A 24,841-nucleotide genomic window follows, 5' to 3' on the forward strand; every position below is an offset into this window, starting at 1 on the left:
TAATGAACCCAAGCTGCCAGGGGACTGGCTACACATTGTTCTAACAAAGCTGCATACATTAGCTCCCTGATGTATGCATACCATAGAAGGATTCATACATCATCACAGGGAGAGTAAGTTGGGTTGTGATTAAGTCAGACAGGCAGAGATGGATTCAGGGAAAGCAGGTAGGAGGCCTTGCTGCACAGAAGCACCACACATTTATTCACAAAGTTCTCTCATGTAATTTTTTAAATAATCCAGAACCAGGTCAGACATCATGTGTCTGTGCAACAACTTCTAACAACTTTGTGGACAATACTTACTATATATGTTTCACTAGCCATGTTTCTTACCACCTAGTGAATTAGCATCTGGAAGCATCACTGTTGCTGGCAACAGGTCCAAGCTTCAGCCCTGGAGCCATGCATGCTTCCTGGCACATGGCCTTTCATCTAAGCTCACAAAAGGCAGGTATTAGTTACTTTGCCAGAACATTCAGAGGTGTTTTAACCTGCCCACTGACTGTCCACTTGCTTCCCTACAGAGGAGGAGATAGAACCTAAATCATTTTAAAGAAAGAAGAAGAAACTCCTATGTATATGGCTAGCTAAAGCATTTCAAGCAAAAGCAAATACCCTGAGCCTCTAAGGGATAACAAGAAGGGAGACTGAACAGGGGGTACACCTCACCCATCCCTCAATGGAGCAAGGCATTACAGGATGACCAAATATATCTTTTCTCTTTATAATGCTCCTTCATGTTATATAAGAATTACAGAATATTATCTAGAATACTTACTACTTGTATTATCTCAGTTTTTGCACATAAAAGTCTTGAAACCTTGTCACTCACTGAGAAAGAGCAATCTCTGGTTAATTTAATCTAAACTTCACAGAGTAATTTTTTCCTGGTATTTTCTCACAGAGGTGGTCAACACACAGGATGCTAAATCAATTGCCCAGAGCTGTGCTAACACACTTCCCTGATGCACCAGAGCAGAATTCCCCATGAAAACAGCCAGTGCCAAACCCTTCAGGCTGATGATGGGCACCCAGAGCTTGAACCAACTCTCAGCAGCAAGAAGAGTGCTATACACCTAAGAATGTGTGAACTTTTTAACTAATATTTTCAGTCTAATTAAAACAAGCCATGCAGTGTGGAAGTTGGAGAGAGGGAGAACAAGTCAGACATCACAGGAGTATTTTTTCAGATTCTTTCTCTAGAAAAATAAAGCCAGGGAAGCCTTATGGCACAGGTAGTTCCTAAATGTTCTTTGTAGACCTTTGAAGCCCAAGAAAGAAAAATAAAGCCATTAACCCGGGCAGTAACAATGCCAATGACAGCATTCCAAAAGCCATGGGACAATCAAGGTACCATCAACATCACCTTATGTCCTCTTCATAGCAGGTGAGAAACCGTGGAGTTGACATTATTCAAAACCACTGGAATGGAAATCCTACATCAATTTCAAGAATAAGCAAAGAAAGTCTTAACATTTCTCCACTTGATCAGCATCTGCCACACTGAAAAGCAGACAAAAAAGCCCTTTTCATCCCCTGAAAGCCTGGATATATAACAGGAAGCATTTCCCCAGCAATGATCCTCCTACACTTGGCTAACTAGTTTGCTACCATTCCAAATGCCTCTGGAAACATCAGCAGGATTCACATACCACAATTAAAAGCTGGCATGCACTCAACCACACTGCTGAACTACCAAATGTTTGTCCTCCAATTATTGTATAACAACTCCCTCTGCAAAAATGCCCCTCCAGCACTGCATTCTCCAACTGGCAATAGTCAGTTTTGGAAGTTTGCAAGCAAAGATTCAATGCACCACTTTCTGAACCAAAATAGTTAAATTTTTCTAGATGAAGTCCAATCAATTTAACTTCTTCACAAAAGCTTTTTAAACCTGTTGTCAAGGCTCTCCTATCTCTCCAACTATCTTTTATTGGATAAAAGTACATCTTAAGAACCTAGTTTGTCCTGACACATCTGCCTCCTGTCTTCATCTCCTACTCTCCGACTTCCTGCAGACATCTCAAAATTTGCATCCAACACACAGACCACATACATCAAACTAATGCTACACAAATATGTTCAGCTCTCTCTCCACAGTTCTCTACAAATCCGTGCTCTGACATGAGGCTCACACCCAACATCTCTCCTGGGAAGTGCACAGAGCAGGACTTGGAAAGAGGCAGGCAAAGGAAAGAAGTCTCCTCTTTCTAGATACTAAGCTATGCAGCTTGCACAGACAGTGCACTGACTACAGAAAAAAAATAATTTCCACAATTCCAAGTTACTTTAAAAGATCCTGGTGCTTATTCCCCTCCATCATCCACAGTGTTCTCTAAATAAAAGTAGTAATGATGAGAGCTGCATCCTGCCTCTCTAAGCTCACAGATCAATTCTGATCCAATTTCAGCTTCAGTTAATTTAATAGAGACATTTCTGAACAGAAAGGAAGATAATTCACAGTTAAGGGTTTCCATCCTGAACTTGTACTGACCTCATTGTGAAGGCACCCACACTGGCCTGACAGGCCCTATATTTCAGCCAAAACCCATTACCGAGGAGATGGGCCATGGAGCAGCCTGCTGAGGAAAAAATAGGCTCAACATGATAGGTGCTCAAAACCACTAAAGGTACAAAGAAAACTGTGACTTGGAAAATTGTTTGTTAAAAAAACCAACCACCCCTTTCTCACTCAAAAGAAAAAAGAAAAATCAGATATCCTACCACACAGGTAGGAGGCTATTTTTTATCTTATGATCAGGATACACTATCAATGGGGGAGAAAAAAACCAACCCAGTAATGGCCCTAAGTGACCATTCTGCTAGATTTGAATCTAACTCCTAATGTCAGTAACACTACTTCAGAGCTGAAAACTCAAGACTAATCTCCTCTTAATTCTTACTGTCACTAAAAATAAAAGTAGCAATCAGCTTGAATTTTCTGTCTTTGCTTCCAACTGCACCTCACAACTCTGTTTTCCAGTCTGCTTTGGTAGAAGTGAATCCAGATTTAAAATTCTTTTTATCATTCTCTAAAAGAATATGTAAATAATTCAGTTTTAATTTGGTAGAAGGGAAATCTGACATGGGCACGTGCTTATTTTATCCATATTCAAGGGGAAAAAATAATATTCCACATTAGACTTTAAGGTACTGATGCCATCCACTTTCACAGAAGCTATCAACAATTAAACTTACTGATCAAGCATGAAGCATAAACCTTAACATGTCTATAGTTTTATTTTATTTGCCACCTAGATGAAGGGAAGTGATATATTAGAAGGATGTCTACATTTCACACCTTCTCCTTGCAAGTCCAAACACTGCTGGTTTTCACTCTGCTGGACTAGAAAGAAATATCAATGTCCTACAAGAAATAATAATTAATATCTCTCCTGCAGTCTTTCCAATTTAGTCTTTCTACCTTGCTGCTCTTCCTGCACCTACAAACAGTAAATGAGGTTTCACATGCCCCTAAATCAGTCACATTCTTTCCCCACATGTACCACGCAGGGAAAAAAACCAGAAGCAACACCAGGGCTATTTTCCTGCGTGGGGCTGCACAAGATGAGCAGCTGAAAAGCAGGAGCAGGCACATCCCTTCTAGCCAGGGGAAGCCTTTAGGGTGCAGAGCCTCACAGAGACAGATCAGCCAGCCAGCCCGTGGAGATGCTATTTCCTTTCTGTTAACTAAGCAGCCCCTCAAGGCTTCCCAACAGAAACAAAACACCTACCCATCATTCAGAGGTTCTCAGTTAAGCGATTCAAGCTCCACCCATCCACATTTCTTTTTAGACATCGAGTTTAAAAAATGTTGTCCTTTTCTCTAGCTGAAAACATTTGAAAATGCAAAAATGACAACCTTTTAATGAACCTCAAAGAAAGTTTTTTGCAATTTCTAGAGATCCTTGTAACAATGGAACAAAAAAGCAACCACATTTCACAATCAACTTATTAGATTCACAATCTTATTAGATTTCACAATCAACATTAGATTTCCCTGAACAAACAGCACTCAAACTGAAACCATAAGCAGTTTACTTGAAGTCAACAGGCAGCAGTGAACTTTAACATCTCCTAAAAGCTTCAGCAGAGATGCTTTGCAAACTTTCACCTTTGAGCTGCTCCCTGCAACAGGGGCATTCTGAAAACAAAATCCGATCAAAATCAGTATTCTGTTTGCTCCAAGCTTCGTGAAATAAACATGCACCCCTCTAAATCAGCTGATTGATTTCAACAGCATCACCTGAACTTAAGGTGCGCAGAGTAGATTCTTTTTTTTTTTTTAATACAGTACCCTTGGAATTTTTCAGCATTTTGGCATGCTCACTGTATTTTTTTCTAATGTTTCAGACCAAAGGTTGTTGTTTAAAAACAGTATCTAAAGATATTCCAATTTGTCTTCAAGTTTCACTTTCAGTTCAACATTGGCAAATACAAAATCTGGAGGGGAACAACCCCAGCCCCCAGTTCATGCTGGGGGCAACTCAGCTGGAAAGCAGCTTGGCAGAAGAAGATGGGGGGGGAAGATGACACCAAGTGGAACGTGGGCCAGCCTGGAGAAGGATCAGAGGGAATCCCATCAGTGTAAATAAATAAATACATGAAGGGAGGGTGCAGAGACAGGGAGCCAGGCTTCTGAATACTGGTGACAGGACAAGAGGCAATGGGCACAAACTTGAAACTCAGGAGGTTCTGCCCAAACACCAAACAGTTTTTCTCTTAGAGGGTAACTAAGCACTCACACAGATTGCCCAGGGAGGATGCAGAGTCCCCATCCTTGGAGATGCTCAAGAGCTGTCTGGACAAGGTCCTGGGCAACCAGCTCTAGGTGCCTCTGCTTGAGCAGGCAGGTTGGATCAGATCATCTCTAGAGGTCCTTTTCCAACCTCAACCAATTGGTGTTTCTGTTATTCCAATTTAGCCACCCAAATATATCCTGGTTTTGAAATTATAAATCTGTATTCCAGTTCCTCTCTAGACTCTCCATTTAAAGCAAGCCAACAGGAAAAAGAACACCTCAAAGCCTTTCAGAATTGCCTCCCCCACATTCAAATCTGCAGCAGCTATAAATGAATGCATGCATAGTAATTAGCATCTTTACTTGGGGATAAATAAGCAGACTTCAGTCAGCACTGCTTTCTTATTGTGACACAAAAGACTGTGAGCTTCCTTTTGCTCATCAGACAGGCAAATACAGATACAAAAATAAGACTGGAACACTTTAGAAAAATTTGTCTTCCGTATATCTACTCAATTCACAACACGTCTGTCCAAATAAATTAGTATGCCACAATCTGATGTGATATTGATTAAAACAAGAAATTCACTTGAATACCTGTACTCTTCAGCTTAAAGCCTATGTCCATGCTTTCTGTATATTTTCAGGTATTTCTGGAACAATAGAAGTACTGAGGCTTTCCCTCAGATAACTCCAAAGTTATGTTCCCTTATTTCCTCACTTGAGAGGGCAGCATCCAGGAACAGGAACACTTAACTTTTTTTCTTCTCAATAACAAAATGTTGACAGCCCCTCCAGAATTCATTCCCTTGGATGAAACAGCAAAAAGATCTTTCCAAGTTATCTTTAGAAGCTGACCAGAAAAGTGTCCTTAGAGCCTGCCCGTTCTCTCATCTCCCCAGCTGTATCAGATGGCCCAGCAAAGCTGTCCCAGCAAACCTCAGACTGCTGTGATCCTGCTAAGATAATTGTTTGAAGAAGCCAAAGCATGCAAACATACACCCCATAACCTCTCTTTTAAAAAGCTCTCTGAAATCCAGATGTTCATCTATTATCATTATAAACCCTTTCCATTCTCTTCTTACTTGGCCTGACTTAGAGAACAGCTCCCTGAGGTTCCCACCCTGCAAATCAACCCCCATAAATAAGGTACCTTTAATAACATGGTCCCAAGTGTTGGTTAAGAGGCACGTTCTCATGTATGAGCTATATATCTGCAATATATCCTTAATAATGTAACAAATAACTGCTGTCACACTCCTGTGCTTGTTTAACCTTTACATCACTGTTTTCTACAATTAATTCCATAAACTTTAACAGGCTGTCTCCATGGTATTGACACATCACCCCATATTATTATATGCTGACATTCACAGTCACTTCATAAGAAAAAAGGTCCTCAATTAGATTCTAAAGCAGTAGCCATACCATGCTCTAATGTGCTTCTTACTAAATTGATCCTTGATATTGCCAGACACAAAAGTGCAACTGATACATTGCACACAAGCTTTATTCATCACATTTCAATTAAACTTCGTTATAAGGAAAGACTGAATTCAAGACTGATACTATTATCACCACATGGCTGAAAATTCAACTCAGCACCAGCAAAAATAAGTTGCTGTGCCATCAACACCCTCCTCTTAAACAGTCTCCTACTCTAATTTTGGTAGCTGGTCTAATTTTAGTCACTGGTCCCCCAAAGCAAAAAAAAAAAAAAAAACCCCAAACACAACAGAAATCCGGGATCTAGTCCTAACAGTTTGAGGCATTTAAGACACCAAAAAGGTCTTTTGAAGTGTAAAGATGATACAATATCAAGAAAAAGGCATTTTCTCAAAAAAACAAAAATCTGATTTTTCAAAACACCCAAACCAGCATTACCACATACCCAGAGTGCTTCTGAAGTCACCTTTTCCTCTCAACAGTGATTTCAAAGCATATCAAATGGTGGTAGTTACCACTGGTTGTATTTTGCAAAGTCCAGGAGAAAACATTTCTTCATACACTTCATTAACCTATTTTACCCCTTCAGAGAGAGCCCAGAGGTATCTTACCACTGCTACTGATTTGTTTGCTTTCCAAAGACAACTCAGTAGGAGGTTTAGCTGACTCCCCTGAAGGGTCACACAATTCCCATGCTCACTCCTCAAACATCATCACTGAATCTGAGAAACAGCAGAGCTTCCAGGCCCCAGTGCTATGAAGGACTTATGTACTCATGTGGTGACTCCCAGTTCTGAAAATCTATAAAGAAAAATGAAGTTATCATATTTACAAGCCAGGAAGGTATAAAGTAACTCCCAAACTTTCTTGATAGCTGACAGCCAGCTTTCTGCACTTACAGAAGTCCAATGAGTTAAAGGAAGAAATCTGTAGCTGTTTGTATGGTATTGTCCCTTCCAAATGAGGAGCATCAGGCTACATCTTTATCTTCTTTACATGTTCTATTACTTCAACAAAGAGCTAAATATAGTAAGATGGTGATTATTTAGTGCATCTTTAAAACGACAATTTCCCTCCCAATTAATTTCCAGTTCCTCAGATTAATTATCTACTCAAATTTTCTTGATGCACACACTGCAAGAAGCTGAATGCGTTTCCTGTAAATTAAATTACCTTCAAAGATAATGATGCTCCTAAAAGAACCCTGACTAAGCAAAAAAATCATAAATTCATACCACTGAATCTGCTTAGATGGGTAGAAGGCAAAACCACATGTGCAACTCTGGAGCTTTGAACCCAAGAGTAAGCTGCTTTCACTTGTCCTCAGGGTAATGACCCTAACATAACAAGTAGTTCTTCATTGGTCCAAACGAGAATGAAACTCAACCACACACACAAAAAAGCAAAATACAAAAACAAACAAAACCCACAAACCTCAACCACCAAAAAAAAAAACAAACCCACAAACAAAACCCACCAGAAAAATCCAACCAAAAAAAAAACCAACAAAAAAACCAACACACAAACCCCAGGGATAATCACTGTTGATCACCATTACTTACAACATCAGCCACTGTGGACCTGTACTCAGGAGTTTTTATGTCTACTGAGCTTGCAGACAGCCCAGACCCATTTCTCTCATGTGTAGTGACAAATTTCCTGCAAATTTCTGCAATACATGACTGCAGTGACTTTCACAGGACAGACTCCTCACCCAGTTGCAATAGGATATATATTGAAGCAGTGTCTAAAACCTGTCTATATTTTATCCTACTGGCCTGTACCTGCAGGGCTTTTGCTTCATGCTAGAGGCATGAGGGGACAGATTATTACTTCAGCATTCTATAGTCAGAACACAGGAAAAAAAGTTTTTTACTACTCAGAGCTCTGTGATTTGAGCACAACAAAAAGGAGCTTTCAGACCAAAGCATGTCTGAAATCAAATATCTGCTTAAAGTTTACATGCTTCAAACCTGCCTAGATCACTAACAAGGTGTAAGTGGAAATGCACAATTAGAAAGAAGAAAGGGTTAGCATACTATATACACTGATCTTATAAAATATTAAAGCAAACCATGCGACCACTGATAATATGCACTTTGACTCAAGAATAGACTGCACATAAACAATTGGGTTTTTTCCCCAGACTTTTAGCATATGGACGTGGGGGGGACGGAGGAAATACAGTTTAAGAAAGAAAGAAAAAACAACAAATACAGAGGTGGACACATTCTGCTTTCATGTGTGTTTGTAATATTAAGCACATTCAACACATTCAGGCACATGTACACACTTATTCATTCTGAAACCTCTAGGTCTTTGAGGAAACATGCACAAGCAGAACGATTCTGCTGCAAACAAAGCTCTCAGACTTACCTCCAGTCAACAAGTTCAGCAAACTGGGCTCTGTAGTAAAGCTGGACAAACCCAAACAAGTCTGGGCTTTAATAATTGATAAAGCCCCCAGCCCAGCTAAGACAGCCAGCCAGCTGTACCAGAGTACAAGCACACTAAATACAGTACTTTTAAAGCATCTACTTAAAATTTAAAACAAAGAAGCATTTTCCAAAAGGAAGTAGCATACCAAAAGAAGGCCAGGTAACAGAACTGAATTTAATTTCTGGTCTTCTGCATCATACACTTAGTAAGATGACAGTAGCTATTCATAAAATGGCTCACAGACAAAGCCATTTCTAGACTTCTTCCTTGCTCTAAACCTCAGACCAGAAAACCCCCTGAAGAACTAAGCCAGCAACGATAATTTCTACTAAGAAACACCCTGTCAGAGATGATCACTATTTGCATGCCTGGCTGTTATGCTAAACAGACTGAAATCAAGCAAAAACAAGTTCTACAGGACTTCATACAGCACACCAGAAGTAAAATTCACTTGTTTTCCAACTGGGTAACAGTAGAAAGATTACATGTAGGAAATATTCCAGGTATATAGGTACAAGATCGATCACCTGAGAGTTGATGTTATGCAAAAATCCAAGAGATAATAATTTGCTCTCCAAAAACACAGACACTACAACTGGTATACTAATAAAATACTGTACCAGATAAAACTGCTATGGAGATCACGAGGATAAAGAACAGAAGAGAAAAAAATATCTAACTAGCAGCAAATTCTACTCTGGAAATTTATAGTTTCAAGACATTTAAACCTGTAACACAAACCTAATAGAAACCGAAGTGGTAGCCAAAGTCTACACTCCAATATAGGTTTCAGTGTTCCAGATTTGCCTCCAGTTGTCCTCATCTGCTCATCTAAAGATTATTAAATAAATTAAAACACAAGTTGATCTTCCAAAGTACAAGTTTTCCACAATACATTTGACTATTGCATGCATTTAGGGGCTGCTGCTTGCAGTGTTTCTTTAAACTGATACCAGTCAGATAACAAAACAGAGACAAAAGATAGAAGAAAGTTAAGCAGGTTCTGGATAATCCAAATACTGGAAAATGCTACAGTTTATTTGGAAAACACAATCAATACTGGAGATATAAAATATAAAAAAAATATTTCAGGCATGTATCTCTACTCCCTGCAACTACTACAGGATAGAGCCATGCAGTTCTGCCATTACTGCTGGGTTTATATATAACCATATTTGAATTAATCCCAGAAAAGGAATGAAAAATTCATGTTATACCAGAACAAGTTTTGCTTCAAGTCTTTTTTTCCTAATACAGCTGAAGCATTGATATCATTTTTACAATAATAAAATAATTACTTTTCATTTCCTGAAGTTGCAGAGGATACTCCTGTCACCAAAGCAAGGGGCTAACACTGCCCTAAAAGCATCACTACTACCCATTCAATAGGAAACCACAGGGGAGTGGGGAAAAAAAAAAAAGAGTAGGGATGGAGGGAGAGGAAAAAAAGAAGCAGGATCAGGTCATTAAGCTGAAATCCCAGGAGCTGACCAGCATCTTATTTAGGGAAAGATTAATTCAAATTTCATAAACCCACTGAGTGAATAAGGTAGACAGAAAGGATGCTGGTATCAAAAGAGAAATTAACGATGACCTGAATTTAAAACTCAGAAATTACTCATGCAGAGACACACTGACTCACAAACATTGCTGTACTGTAAGGATTCATAAGAAAAGGTTGCATTCTGGGACATGTCAATTAAAATTAAGAATGAAATAACTCTGTGCAACGGTGCTGAATGGCATTTTCTCTCAAGAGACCACAGGTTCAAACTGAGATTTCAGCTGTGCAATCAGATTTCCATTCTTAACTCTTTCATTTCCAATTCAACTGATCAGCTCCTGCCAGTCTTCCCAACTAAGTCTTCTTCAATTAAATTCTAAGATGTTTTATAGACTTGTACATTCCTGAAGCCCAAAATCCAGACTGTGACAGTACTTCTGCCAGAATTAATGAGACATGAGTTCTGCCAGAAAACCAGCTCTGTGTTGCTATGAGTGCCACCAGAAAATAATCTAGAACTCAGGGATCTGTAATAACAAGTGCCATTGTAACAACTGGCTGAAGTGCACTGCTTAACTGTGCCAAACTGGGCAACATTTTTGAGATATTTGTCCTCAACAGTTCCACCACCTCACATTACCTCCCACACACTGACCACATGTGCAGGCTGATCCCAACCCATCCACAACAAAGTTCACAGCCCGATCTGTTCTGGATGAAGCCACAATCCTACAGATATTTTCATGGTATTCCCACCATCATTCTGGGAAACACAACACAGCAGAACCACAGAACAGTATTTCCACTTGAGCTATACTGCATGAAGTGCCAAACAAAGCCACCTTGGTATTTTTCCTTAGGAGAACAGTTGAGTTTTAAGAGGAAAGAAAAGTACCTTTTTCCAATTTGTTAGCCACACAAACCCACAGTTTTTGTAATCTATAGGAAACCTTAAAAATCAACATAGTTTAAGTGGTGTGTTTCCATCATTACCTTAAATTTTAAAGGCTTCTTTTAAAAGCATTAATCTATAAGTTACACTTGGGATAAAGCTAATTCTCTCTGTCCCTATAAAAGAAAACTGGATTTTTTACAAGAATTAAACAAAGCACTTAAGGGAATTTTAAATACAGGAAGGAGGGATAAGAGCATGGGGGAAGAACCCAACAGTCTTTGTAAATATTTTTGTGACTCCAGTTGCCAAAACAGTATCCACATAAAGTAACCCAGCCAAGTTCCTTTGAACACAAGAAAATTCAAAGAGCAACAATTGGTGCAACACTCCCACACATCCACAGTATATTTATACAAGCACAGACAGCACCTCGGCTGCTGAGGACTTGACTCTTCCTTTGCAGCCTTGCTGTACAGGGCAGATGCTGATCTCACCAGCATCTCGTTCTGGAAAGTCTCTGGAATTCAGCCACGCTCCAGATGGGTATTCCAGAGTATTTGCTATGCCTCTTGGTAGAGGCAGCACAGGAAGAAAATTACATTTTATATGAGTGTTGAAAAGTTTGCATTGGCACTGTTAAGGTGAAATTTTCAAGTGTCAGCTTTGTGAAAGCAAGGAAAAGAAAAATAAACTGATCCCATGTAACCTAAACACGAAGTTGATTTGGACTGGAGTATCCAAAAACAAAAAGTAGAAAAACTTACTGGATTAACAGTGTGTCACACTAGATTTAAAGCAATTTGCAGGCAGATGTTTCACTTCCTATTTACACACCAAAACCAGATTTTCAAAATTGTTCAGGAGTCTGACACAACACTCTAATCTTACATGGAGTTGGTATTTACCTGAATGGTTTGAAAGGCTGTCCCTAACTTTGGGATACCTAGATAGCATCCATTTTCTCTTGGAAAATTTCATGGTAGAAGACATTTTTTAACCCAATATTAAAAATGACTGTAATGCTTTCAACGTTGGAACTGAACAACGTTCTCCATCTCACTTCACACTCTCTCAGCATTGATGGAAAATATGTATTTTTGTATGCTAAAATACAGAAGCTGCAACTGCAAATGCAAAGGTCTGGCTGTCACTTTCACACAAATAACTAATTAACACTTCTTTACACCTCCTTGTACTGTTGCAACCAAGAGGGAAAGGATGCAGTGTCACCTTCTGTTTCCTTCACATTTATTCAATGTTATCCAAGGAAACCTTTTTTGCTGTCCCAAATATCTAAAAAGATTGATGGTTGCTGTTTTTGATGTAATTACAAATGGCTCTCCCCTTCAGAAATAACCTGCTAAAAAGAATATTGTACCTGAGAAGCAAAGTTAAAATTGGCAATGGTATGCACTAATACAGAGCCCTGGTATGACTATGCCACTAGCTGGTGTCATGACTTGTCTCTGACAGATGAAAAGCTGAATAGGAAACAGAAAATAAACGGGATGTGATAATATCACATCATAAAATACAAGATAAATGTGTCACTGTGACCAAGACACATTCTAAGTTCAGGTAATAAAACAACATGTCACGGTAGAAAGTGAGAGAATGACCCAGATGAGATGAAATTGCTAAGGACAAATGCAAAACGTTCCTTCTCCAGCATATATTTACATACATTTGCAAACACTACTGTGACAAACACATGTTTTTTAAAAAACTCTTGTAAACTTGCCATTGTCCATTCCTTCTGGGCAGACTAGAATTAAGAACCAGAAAGTAGAATAAACTTATCAAAAAAGCATGAGGAGGGTGGGGGCAGGTGAGGAAAGTAAAACAATAAATTAAAAAAAGACAGGAGCTGCAGCATCTGGTCCTGACACTTTTACTGTTAGTACACAATCATCCTGCAATAGTGAATTAATGCCATACTAGCAGACTTCAGAAGTTTCCAATATATTTCATTTAATATCTATTAGCCTGCCAGCCAATACTAGAAGGCAAGGAGAGGCCTTCCATGAAATGTCATTATCATGGCAATGAAGGTTTCACTGCGTGTGTAAACCATGGTATTAAGCATGTATTGAATTCTTAAGTTTTGGGTATTGCCATTCTGATGCCCCAGTAAGGTGAGAAGGTTACAATCTCATACCAGTCAGGAACAGGCACTAAACTGCTGCTTTAGGAGGGGCTTTCAGTTGGTTGTCACCAAAAAGAGCAACAAGTGAAAAAACCCAAAGGAATGTATCTCACCCATGAAGTCCAATCACCTCTTTCACGGGCAATCAAGAATCACATAACTCTCATATGATACAAAGACCACTTCTCAAATATTGAGATTCAGCTGTATTTCTAAGAAAAATAAATTTTATTCTTTAGTATTAAAAAAACTAAAACAAAACAAAAACCAACTAGAGAGTAAAGAATTTCTTTTGTAACACAACAGCTGATTTCAAAATATTACCTACTCATCAGAAAACAATTCAGGCAGGGTAATACACAAGCCAAGCAGCATTTAGGGTAAAGTTTTGAAAACCATATAGCTTTTGAAATTAGCAGCACAGCAACAATCATTCCCCTTTCACTAAAGGCAACTCTTGATATGATTAGTTAGTCTGGAGAAAAAAAAGAAAGCAAGCAACCCAAGAGTTCAAGAGGACATTTCATGGCCAGAAGAGAGCTACATTTTACAGCACCAACACATACTTTTTAAAATTAATGCTACCATTTACAAAGTTACTCTTCACTTTTAGAGCACCTGGCATTTAAGTCAAAATCTTTTATAACCCAAGAAAAGAGTATTTATAACTACTCCCTCAACATTAAAAATGACCTGTAAGGAGTTCCACTCTTAAACTGGTGAAAACCTTACCTAGGACTCATCAGAGACTAAAAACAGCAGAGCTCACCAGGACAGCCCAGCTGGGTGACACTGGTTCACAGAACCATTGCTGGTTTTACAGATGAGCTGATAACCAATGTAATCAAGGCCAGTAACATAAAGCATCTGCTGGATTAAATTTAAATGGAAATACATTCTTCCTCATTTAATGTATATGAACAAGTGGGTAATTATTCTGGTCACCACAGCTACAATTAGGAAGAAGGTTTAAAAGGAGAAAACACCAACAGAAATCAGCAAGGTGACTGGGAGTAAACAATCTCCTTGGGAAAACATCAGTGTCATGTGATGTGATGCAGAACCAGAGCAGTTGTACAGAATTGCTCCACAGACAGTAGCGCCAGAGAAAAGCTTGTAGTGACCATTTCAAGTCAATGAATTTTGGTCTGGTTTACCAAAGACTAACAAGGATTCAGGAAGATTTAGACAGAGAAATCCAGCCACCTGCATAATCTGTTTCACAAATATTTTGTCCATTCAGAGTAAAATAACTTAATTTGCAGCATTGCAATGCAGTATGGTATGAAGTATAATATATAGTTTTATATACTGGTTTCTTTATCAAACCTTTCTCCATAGCTACTTGGAATTTAACATACTTTCAACAGCCTGCATTAAACTCCATCTCATGCAAATCTGGAAAGCTCTCATGTCTGCAGAACATTTCAATGTAAACACTGGTTTATGTCTTTGTTAAATGCATCACAAAACCAACCAGCCAAGGTCCAACAAGATGCTGCCATGCCCAGAGGCCAAAAGAATTTATTCCCATAACACTGTATTCTCCTGGGAATCATTCAAAAGAGAGGGATGCAAATTGCTTCAGATGCAAAATTTGCTAAAATAATTTGAAAGAGTTTACAATTCAAACAGCAGAATAATCCTCATCACACACAGGAACTGTTTACATCTCAGGACTCCACCATCCACAAACAAATTGTGCTGCATATCTTTTATCAGCTCCTTAATGAATTGGGAGTCTGTAAGTTGAAAAGTTTTCTGAACCTTCTGGATGATTCTGATCAATGTTACACTACACACATCTAGAGTATTGTTACTTAAAACCATGTTCTCATATCCTCCATACATATCTTTACACATGTTTATATGTATATACACATAAACACATTTCCTATAGTACAAAAAGAGACCTTCACACTCTGGTTTCACTTCAGGCTTTCAGGAACATCTCTTTCCCTGAACATTTCAATAGCCTGGCTGTTAAAGTTTTACTAAAAAAATTTAAGAGCTGTGCCAAGTGATTCAGCTTGCAGAGACATAAATTCCCAAGCTCAAAAATTGCCCAAGTTTCCTTAGGACAGTTTTCACTTCTTCTTTTACACGCCACAGAGAACTGTTGTGATGCTAAGTATAGAAGTGTGGGATGAGCTAAAAGGGAAAACTCAGGCATTTCAATATCTGGCTGTAAGCAGGTGTGGCCTTGACTCAAAGAGGCAGAGAACACCACTGGAAAAATGAATTTTCACATTAGTTCAGTATACAAGGAGCTCTAAGCCCATGAAATCATCCCCCTTCATCACGCCTGCCCATTTGTAGATACAAAGGATGACTCCCCAGAGAAAGGGAGACTCCGAGTGTTCATCAAGCTTCTCTCAGTTACAGTTGTAGTTATCCACTATTTAGACATGCAGACAAATTAATTCAAAAAAAAAACAAAGCCTGCCTGCAACCTAGTGAGATACACAAGACAAAAGACACTAATTTCAAACTATCAAAGTTTGAATTTCAGTTTTTCTTTTATCCAAGAATTCAAAATATGCTCTCATTAGTCTCAGGATTTATTTCAGGTACTCCATTTGCTCTTACACATCTCCTCTTGCTATTTATTTCATGGTTGGGACACTGAGAGGCACCAGCAGGCCCCCCTATTCTTAAAAGAAAAAACAAAACCAATGAAAATCAGCTAGCAAAATCATATGTTCCATTTCTCACAAGAAGTAAAACCTGTGAACACGAAGTAACAATCACCTCTGCTATCCTAACCTTAGGACTGTTAAAACAACTGCAATACCAATTTCCTTTTCTTACCCCTGTAGTTTACACAAGTCTGTGCAATGCTATGAAAAACAGAGGCTAATATGAAACTATGAGAAAGATTCTATTAACAAAAATACCTTGGAAGGTGTAGTTAAACATAAGAAATTTTTCAACCACTATCAAGCCACATTGCATCCTTAACTTTTTCTGTTATTTTTCCACAAAATCATAGTTGGGCATAGCTGAGCTTTTCTGGATAACATCAGTCACAAATAAGATGAAACAACAGTGGTTTTCAAAACTGTGAAGAACAGTGTCTTTTTAACGCTCCACTCTATCCTCAGGATGATCTAATCAAACCAAATGTATGCAGAACTCCCAGCCCAAGTCATTTGAGACAGTAAACCCCTGTATTGTTTTCTTGTTTCACCAGGAAAACACAGCCTTGTTAGAAACACCCAGCCCATGCAGTTCCAAGCGCACCTGCTCAACATGCTTTCCCCCATTTGGATCTTCCATAACAAGTATTTCTGCATTATGAAAGAAATTGACTGTACACACTTAAGAAAAACAAAACAAAAAACACATCAAAACCCACTTTTATTTTTAGTAACTGCAGTGTAACTTAAGCAAAAAATGCAGATGGTCTGATTGTCCCTGTGCACAAGCTCACCTCACGACCTTTGAGACAGGTGGTGAAGAGACACGGCCTCAGGAACTGCAATTGCTTGAATACTTTGCTTGGTATGTCTGTTGCTGTTACAAAGCTTTCTATGCACAGGCAGACATACAAACTGGGTAATATAAACCCTCATATACCAGCAGCATACAAGACTTCTACAAGAGGAAAGTTCTTGCAAGAGCATTTTCAGGAGCAGAGCAGTTCCGTTCTCACATCCTACTTTTGCTGCAGCTCCAGAGCACCCCAGTGATGGTGAAAGACCCACTGTGAAAGCTCCTGTACCAAGATGTAAAAGCACATCTCCACACCTGATTTCTAAAGTTCCACACCTGAGTTAGGCAGCCTGAAGAGTTAAAATGTCCACCTTCCTGCTTAAAGTTCCCACCTCTGTGGGAGCTAGCAGAAGGGAATAGGTGCATCCACTCAGTTGCTCCAGTACATAGTTCAACATCTCAATAACTGAGTCATGAAGCACATTCTCTTTGCCCAACTCTGCTACAGAGGCCACAAGTGCTGGCAAAGGATCTACTTTGGCAAGTGGGGAGGAGTCAATAATGCAGACTGCTGCACCTCTTCAAGATATTAGAGCACTTTAGCGAAATGTTTTCTGAAGCAGGAGTAACACAGCACTGAAGAGTTTTTGGCAGAAGTCACTTGACGTGACTCCTTTCCCCTTCCTAACTTCAGAGCCCTGAGGCAAGCCAGCACTTCAGGTTTCAGACCTGTACCAAAGCTGTATGTCATATAGTGACCAAACATCATTTAACAGTTCCAGACTTCAACATCCTTCTGAATTTCATGACTTCTTTACCTAAATTCGGAACACTGCAGAAAGTCAGACTGCAGATACTCAGCACAACCATCAGCAGTCCTCATCCCTCATCAGCAGGAAGGGAACAGCCAAGGAAGAAGACCAAGAAAGGGACACCTGCCCTGCATGCTCGTGGCAACAAGAATAGTTTGTCAGCATTTGTTTCTTCTACTAATGCCCCCAAGTACAATGCTGCTTTTCTGGCCCAGAATTTCAGGAAACATGACTATTACCAGAAGCCAAAAGGCTAGTTAGAAGTTACTCTTTGTTCTTTTTAATTAAGATCTCGTAACTGTCTTTAGTCAGATTTTAATATGGAGTCTCTAAACACATTGGGTTTTTAGTTAAAGTGGCAGAAGCCCTTCTAGTACCTCTCCTGCTTATGTCTGTATGGATGGTTTAGACTTCCCATTCACCTTAAAGTCATATAACCATCTGGCTTAGTTTTACTTGCGATCATTACAGCTAGAAAGTTACTTTCTAGAGGCCCTGTAACTGCACAATCAACTTCTCTGAAAACTCAAGGTTTAAAACTACTTCCTTTTATTAAGCAAAGCATTCTCTATTAGAGAGAATAGAGAATTATATACCACTTACACTTGTGGTATAAGACTGATCAGTTATATGGCAACACCACCTCACAATGAATCAAGAATCCTTGCTCCACCAGAAAAGGTAAAACAACAGATCTCTGCCTGATCCTCAACTATGACAGGCAGTATGAAAATTGAAACCATGGGTTTTTTTATCATGACATGGAAGAAGAATTCACAAGTTAACTGAAATGCATGATCTAAAGCCATTAACTATAATCTTCCACTCTCACTCAAGCTTTTCCTCTTATCAAAATAGAAAACCCAGAAGACAGGAACACGGCTCTACTGCACAGGTTAAAAGACATAAAACACATCTTTTTTACAGTTAACATTCTGCTCCTTACCTCCAGTTTTTTATTTCATGTATTAAAAAAACCCACCAAAACCACACAAAAACCAAAATCCCAAGGAGCTGCTAACTGTATGTATCCATCTAAAAATCAACAACCCGTTACGTGGAGTTTCACAGGCACAGGAAGTATGAACAAGATCACAAGCACAAACAAAAATCCTTTCCTCCTGAAGGAGTCCACAGGTAGGGTGACACACAAAGAAGCATCCAAACAAAACCAGGATGAGGTCACCTCTAGCAGGCAGGGCAGGAACTACAGGGACTGCCTAAAGACAAAGAAATGATCGCTCAAGGGCCCTGCTGAAAGGGCCACTTTCCCCTCAAGACAACCAACATCCTATTTGCATTGAGAAAGAATTCAGCCTTCTGTTACTGAGACAGGGAAGTTGAGCAGAGCGTGATTAAACCAAATTTAAGCACCTCGAACAATTCCAGTGCATTGAACCCGAACAAATTCATAGATAGATTATCAGTGATGTATTCCCATTGTATTTTCTTATCCTAAAATACTGTTTTGAATTTAAAAGGCAGAGAAGAAAAAGGAGGGTTAAGAAAAAGATAACATCCTAGTTCGAGAAGCAGCTCTACCCTGCCGCCACCTGAATTTATAGGGTTTCCTGAAGCTTACAAACTAGATGAAGGAGGTTAACAAGCACCAATACATTACAGGAGTCTGCCTGATCTCTATTAAATCTAACCTGCAACAGTTTTACTCTGCAATGCCCAATGACACTCCAAGGTAAAGAAAAATATTTGAAATCTTTTCACACAGAGCTGCAAACCCATTATATTTATTAACATTAGAGCCAAGTGGGCTTCTTATTTAAGATAACATTTAGAGTGAAAAACTTATTTCCCTGGCATGTCCAACAACAAAATCAAAGAGAAAGCAACAGAGCACTGTATGGGAAAAGCAAACATTTAACAAAAGCAAACAACAGCAAAGCTTTCTTTTTTAAAAGCATTATTTCTAGCTGTTCGCGTTCAAGAGTTCCCCAGATTTATTGAGCAGAAGGAAGAAGGTCAAAGAAAACAATAGCTTGCTTTTTGGGTGTTTCAACAGCTAACACACAGACAAAAGCAAAATCTCTCTCGAACGCTCTGCTAAAAGAGCAGCTGAGCCTTTGCTCTTAGTTCTCCGGGAAAACCCGCAAACAGAAGTAAACAATCCCTTCCACCCCGACAGCTTTCTCCTCTCCACACATCCAGGACCACTCTGCGTGCGTCCACACAGAGCTGCCCGAGCCCGGGGGAAGGACCCAAGTTTGGCACTAACCTGTTTGAGTTCCGCAGGCATTGAGGCGAGGTGCCGGTTTCACAGCCTCTAGCAGAGAATGCCTCCAGCTTCCCGCAAACCCTCTGTGGACCCAGCCTGCTGCTCTGACAGCCTCCAGAGCCTCTTTCCTCTGGGAAGCTCACTCCTTTTGTAACCTGACCAGCAACCCCGCCACTCGAGAGCTCCCCCGCAGCCTCTCCACAGACAGAGCCCATCCAGGGAGAAGAGACAACCCGCGACGCTCCGACGGGATGAAGCACAGCGCCGACGGCTCCCACCAGAGACGCGTCCCTCTCACATGGCTCTCCCCTCCTCTCCTCTCCGCTGCCCCGGCGCCCGGGAGGCTCCGTCCCCGGGGGCGGAACTGACGGGCAGCCGCAGCCGGAGCTGGCTGGGGCGCGGCCACGCCCGGCGCGCCGGGGGAGCGGGAGCGCCCGGCGGCTTCGGCCTCTCGGGGGGGAGCGCAGGCTGGTGGCCGGGGGGGCGAGCCGGCTCCCGGCGGGCGCTGAGCTGAGCGGCCGCTCCCCGTGCCCGGCGATCCCTTCTTTCTTCCTTGCTTCCCTCCCTCCTCCCTTCCCTGCTTCCCCGGGCCGGGCGGGCCCGGGAGGGCGGCGGCCCGCGGGAGAGGAGCGCGCCCGGAGCCCCTGGGGTTCCCACGCTTCCCGGCCCGCCCCCCTCTCGCGGATCTCTCCTGTTGGATTACAGACAAAGAGGGAAAATGTCATTAAAGAAAACGCCTGGTATCAGTGCGTAAAAAACGCCAACCTGCTGCCTACGGAGGCAGAACGCCCTTCAGATACCGTCTGCGCTAGACGCGCAGTTGCCTGTGAATTGCAGGGAGGTCTAACGAGACCACAAGAAAGGAATTCCTCTTGCTTGCTTACTTACTTTTTGCACTTCACTTGGAGATTAATATCATCCTTAATTCACCAACACCAAAGAAAGATGATCTTCCATCACAGTCTCCTCCCTTTTCTATCCTACCCAGATGTGGTGAGGCTTATAGCTCAAAGTACAACTGGCCTCGTTTTTTAAAACCATTCACCTGCCCACAAACCTGTCTCACATTCCTTAAAAGGTTGCCTTGATAAATTACTCATTACCAAAATGAATGGCAGATGTGCTACACCTTGCATCCAACACATCCTGCACTAAAAACTGGGACTTTACAGCACAATACAGCATGGTTTTCATGTCTATTTATAGCTTATAAATCAGCTTTTACTATTTTACAGTTCTGGCTTTGAACAGGCAGCCACGCTGCAAACCTCCATGAAATCCCTGGAAAGAAGAGCCTTCCATACTTTCTATTCCAAGACCTGATTCTTCTTTCTGCCTTTTCCAAGAAACAGCAGAAAGGCTATGTATTAATAAATATAAAAAGGCATCAAATCTTGTAAGAAAGAGACCTGGGTACATAGGTCTAAAATACTCTTAAATAACCAGCAAACTTTTCTGCCCCTGGACCCACCACAGGGGTAGGAGGGATTGCTCACCCTGCACTGGAACTAAAGCCTTGCTCCTCGGATGTAAGCAGTTAACCGGGTCTGAGAGTCACCCAGCTAAGTCCTCCCCCAGTGCTAAATAACCAGCAAAGTTTGCAGCCACCAGCCAAGGGGTAATGGTTGCTTTTCATCTTTTGTAGGAGGTTCCTGCAGCAAAACAAAGCAATAAATAAATCCACCACTGTAACAGCTGGTGGCTGAACAATGGTAATTAGAGGCTGAAAGCTACTGGAATCAAAATAGTGGCTATCCCTGGAAAAGAGGGAGACAGAGACAGTGAGATCTGCTATAAAGCAGAAAGGAAGGTACATCACAATTTAATATTCCTTAATTATCAGAATAGGCACCTTTGCACAGAAGTGTCCTTTCATTCCAGCTTCAGGTTCCCTGAAAATTCTAAAACATGCTTCCAGTGTCAATGTAATTAACATGTTAATTAATACCAATCCTACCAGATCAAGATGAAAAGGTGGCATCTCCTATACTGACATTTAAGGCCGGAAGGAATGTTTCAGACCTATTAAATCCTAATTTCAGCTTTCATGTTACTGTCATTGTCAGCATGCCAACTGAATATTAGAGATAAGGCTTCGTATTTTAGGGGCAGAGCACAGAGTAGAACCATGTTACCTGACTCTGATCCTAGTTTGTTTAAAAATAAATGTTGTAAAGGTTGACAAGGGCAATGGTAGATGTTCCACAAGGTTTAGCTGAAGCAAAGTGTTTTTTCCCTCCAGTGAAGCAAATATGTTCCGAGTCTATCTCCAGTGGAATAATTTAAAGGTAACTGGTAGTGTCCTTTAAAAAAATCCTAGAGGCCAAAGCAAAAGGAACACATTTTGTATGACTTTCCTGTACTTTTGTATAGTGCTCTCCCCTCCCTCCTTTTTACCCAACTTCAGTTAACAAACTGAAATAGCTCAACTTTTGCTGAGGCCATGCTGGCATAGAAAGTACCATTCAATTTAGGCATGCACATGGAGATGTGCCAGACCTTTATACACTGTCAAAGAAAAAAATGTTACAAGGTCTGTATCCACAGGGCACTGAAGCAGCTACTCTTGCATGCAAAACCATGAAACTGAAAACCTTCCTGGATGGACTTGCCAATTCTTATCCACAAAAGTCTCTCATGTTGAAAACCCACAGGTATTTGTGCAAGCCATGCAAGATTACTGTTGCTGAATTTTGAAGTCCCACCTTCTGGAGTCAGGTTGTTATTTAAAAATACAATTTTCCTTTCAAAAATGTAATAGATGCTTGTAGTCCTTCTGGCTGAAAAGTACATTTTGAAAATGTTTGGAATCAAAGCCAAAGATTATATCTGTTTTTAAATGGTAAAATAAATCTCAAGTCCCCTTATTTCTCAGCTACTTGCAATATTTTACCAGCTCATATGATCTGGATGCTGGATTTGGCAGTCTTGAAGTAAAAGAACTAATTACCTAAATAAGAGTTATGGATTAGATCCCTAAGGTTATATGGAACTTCCAGATTCTGCCAACAAACAGTCTATTAGTATCAGAGTGCTGACTACATCACAACCCCCTCTTTTTTTTTTTTTTTTTTTTTTTTTTTTTTTTTAAGTGAACCTTAAGGTCTTAATCTGTGCTTTTCCCAGCTGCAAAAGAAGGGTGAAAACTTTTCTTCTGAAAAATTAAAAATTTATAAGTAGGAAGGTATTTAATTCTCTGGAAGATGAAGTAGTATAGCATCTGGGCCAAGCTCTCTTTTTTTTTTATTTTCTCCCATTACCCTTAAAAAATTCTCTATCACTAGTGCTGCACTATAGATTGATCTGCTCTCAAAGGCAGTAAAAATGAAATGGTTTACAGCTCTGCCTGGAAACATAACATATGGCTTCAGTGATATGTAATTTCCATAAACCCAGCAAAGCAAGGAAGCACAAGATGAATCAAGAATCCCAGCTGACCATATAGGCAATAGTACCATGATCACCCATGGCAACTCTCAGAATTAAGTAGCCTATATTCATAAAAGTGCTTCCATGCTGAGGGTATTTTATTGTCATTAAGTGAATTTCATGCAGCAAATAAACAAGGTGAGAAAACTGAAAAACAGTTTCAGGGTCTCGCCATGATGTCTCAGGGTGCCCCATTGTAATGGTTTTAATATAGACAAATGAAAATGGAACATTACATCTATATTTACAAGATATATTCTGAAATCTTTTCCTGCTAGCATTTCCATAATTTTTAAATACATTTGAAAAATTACATGAGCTCTTTCAAATCATTTGTATTTGCTCCAAAGTGGCTGCATGACTTGTAGGATGAATCTCCCAAAGTATTTCTAACATTTCCATCAACGTTGTTTTGATAATCTTTTTTGCTTTCATACTGCAAGGTTATGAATGGAGATGAAGCCAGACTGCCTGAATAAGGGAGTAGTTTATATAAAAATGCAGGATGATTTTTTGTGTCATCCTTGTTTAAGAATCCAATATGAAAGAGGTCCAAAGGATCACAAGGCCCAAGAGCAACATGGCAAAGAGGAAGCAGAGACATTCTGCAGAGGGACACCATTAGGTAGTTCACTGAGTTCAGGGAATTTTCATTTATATACAAACAGAGCTTCCATCTTGCTGCATCTCATATCAGTCAACTCCATTTCATCCAAGTTGTCATATGACACGATGAGAACAAGGACAGTCTAGTGACAGCACTGCTTACATTAGAAATAAAGGACAGAGGATGCTACAGGTCACTGCATGGAGGTCTCAGTTGAATGGATGAACTATGTCTATTCCTGGCTTCATTTAGATAAGGATCAACTGCATTTTACAGGAGTGAAAATAGAAAAATCTCCCCCAGTTTAAGAAAAAAATTTAAAAGCGTTAAATTTATAACAGAATGGCAAAAGCAAGGAAACCAAATAAAATTTAAGGATAGTACTGTGTCCATAATGTCACACTGTAGTTAGTGGAAAGGAAACATTCAAATACAGGAAAGAGAGACCCTGATAGCTGTCTGCACTATTAACTGATTTTTATGGTAATTACTATACTCCTCAAACCAAAGCCTGAAACTGTTTTAGATTTTCTTCAGAGGAGAAAATTCAGATCTCTGTGCATGGAACTTTATTCCAGTGCAAGTGTCTTGTGTTTGAACTACATAAAACTGCAGAAAGGAAGAAGAGCTAATTGGGATGGGCTGGAAACATGGACACTATAGCTCTTTCCAGTCTTTAACTATCCTAGTCTAAAAGTGCCACTCTTCCAGCAGCTAAAAATACATTTTAGATTAAATCCTTAAAATTAACTTAGCCAGTATTCTACAGCATTTCCTGGTCACCACAACTATGGTTAAAAAATACTCTCTTCAGCTAGTAATTTGGTAGCTTAAAAAAGGGAGGTGGTTTGGGGTTTTTGTTTTTAAATCTGTATCAGGAGTAAACTGACATTTATTTAAATCAAAGCCTTTAATTATAGTTGGCATGTAGCTTCAGGCTGCCCATAGCCATCTCTGGCCATTCTGTTCTCAGTCACACTGATGACTTAAGTGAATTATTCCACATTTGTGACAAAGCAAGCAAGAGCATAATTTGAACCATTAAGCTGGCCTAAACTAGCAAAAGGCTCAGAATTTATCAGTGGCATCATAACTCAACATTCATTCTGCATGCTTTTAGCATTAGTTCACAAGAGCTTATAGATCCTGGAGACA

At 40.0% G+C, this 24,841-nt stretch overlaps 1 protein-coding gene across 4 annotated transcripts in view; it reads right to left on the reverse strand.

The window, feature by feature from the left end:
- ARVCF (ARVCF delta catenin family member) overlaps window positions 1–24,841 on the reverse strand; it is a 239,993-nt gene that overhangs the window by 116,869 nt on the left and 98,283 nt on the right. For 2 of the 4 annotated variants that reach the window (XM_030460294.1, XM_030460292.1), the window contains exon 1: window positions 19,651–20,007. The exons of the other annotated variants lie outside the window; for them this stretch is intronic. In XM_030460294.1, coding sequence (XP_030316154.1) covers window positions 19,651–19,671 — 21 coding nt within the window. In that variant the 5' untranslated portion in view covers window positions 19,672–20,007. Of the gene's footprint in view, window positions 1–19,650; window positions 20,008–24,841 lie in introns of those variants that run through there. 4 annotated transcript variants of the gene reach the window in all.

The sequence above is a fragment of the Calypte anna genome, chromosome 15 (genome assembly GCF_003957555.1).
Source record: "Calypte anna isolate BGI_N300 chromosome 15, bCalAnn1_v1.p, whole genome shotgun sequence".
Taxonomy (NCBI): domain Eukaryota; kingdom Metazoa; phylum Chordata; class Aves; order Apodiformes; family Trochilidae; genus Calypte; species Calypte anna.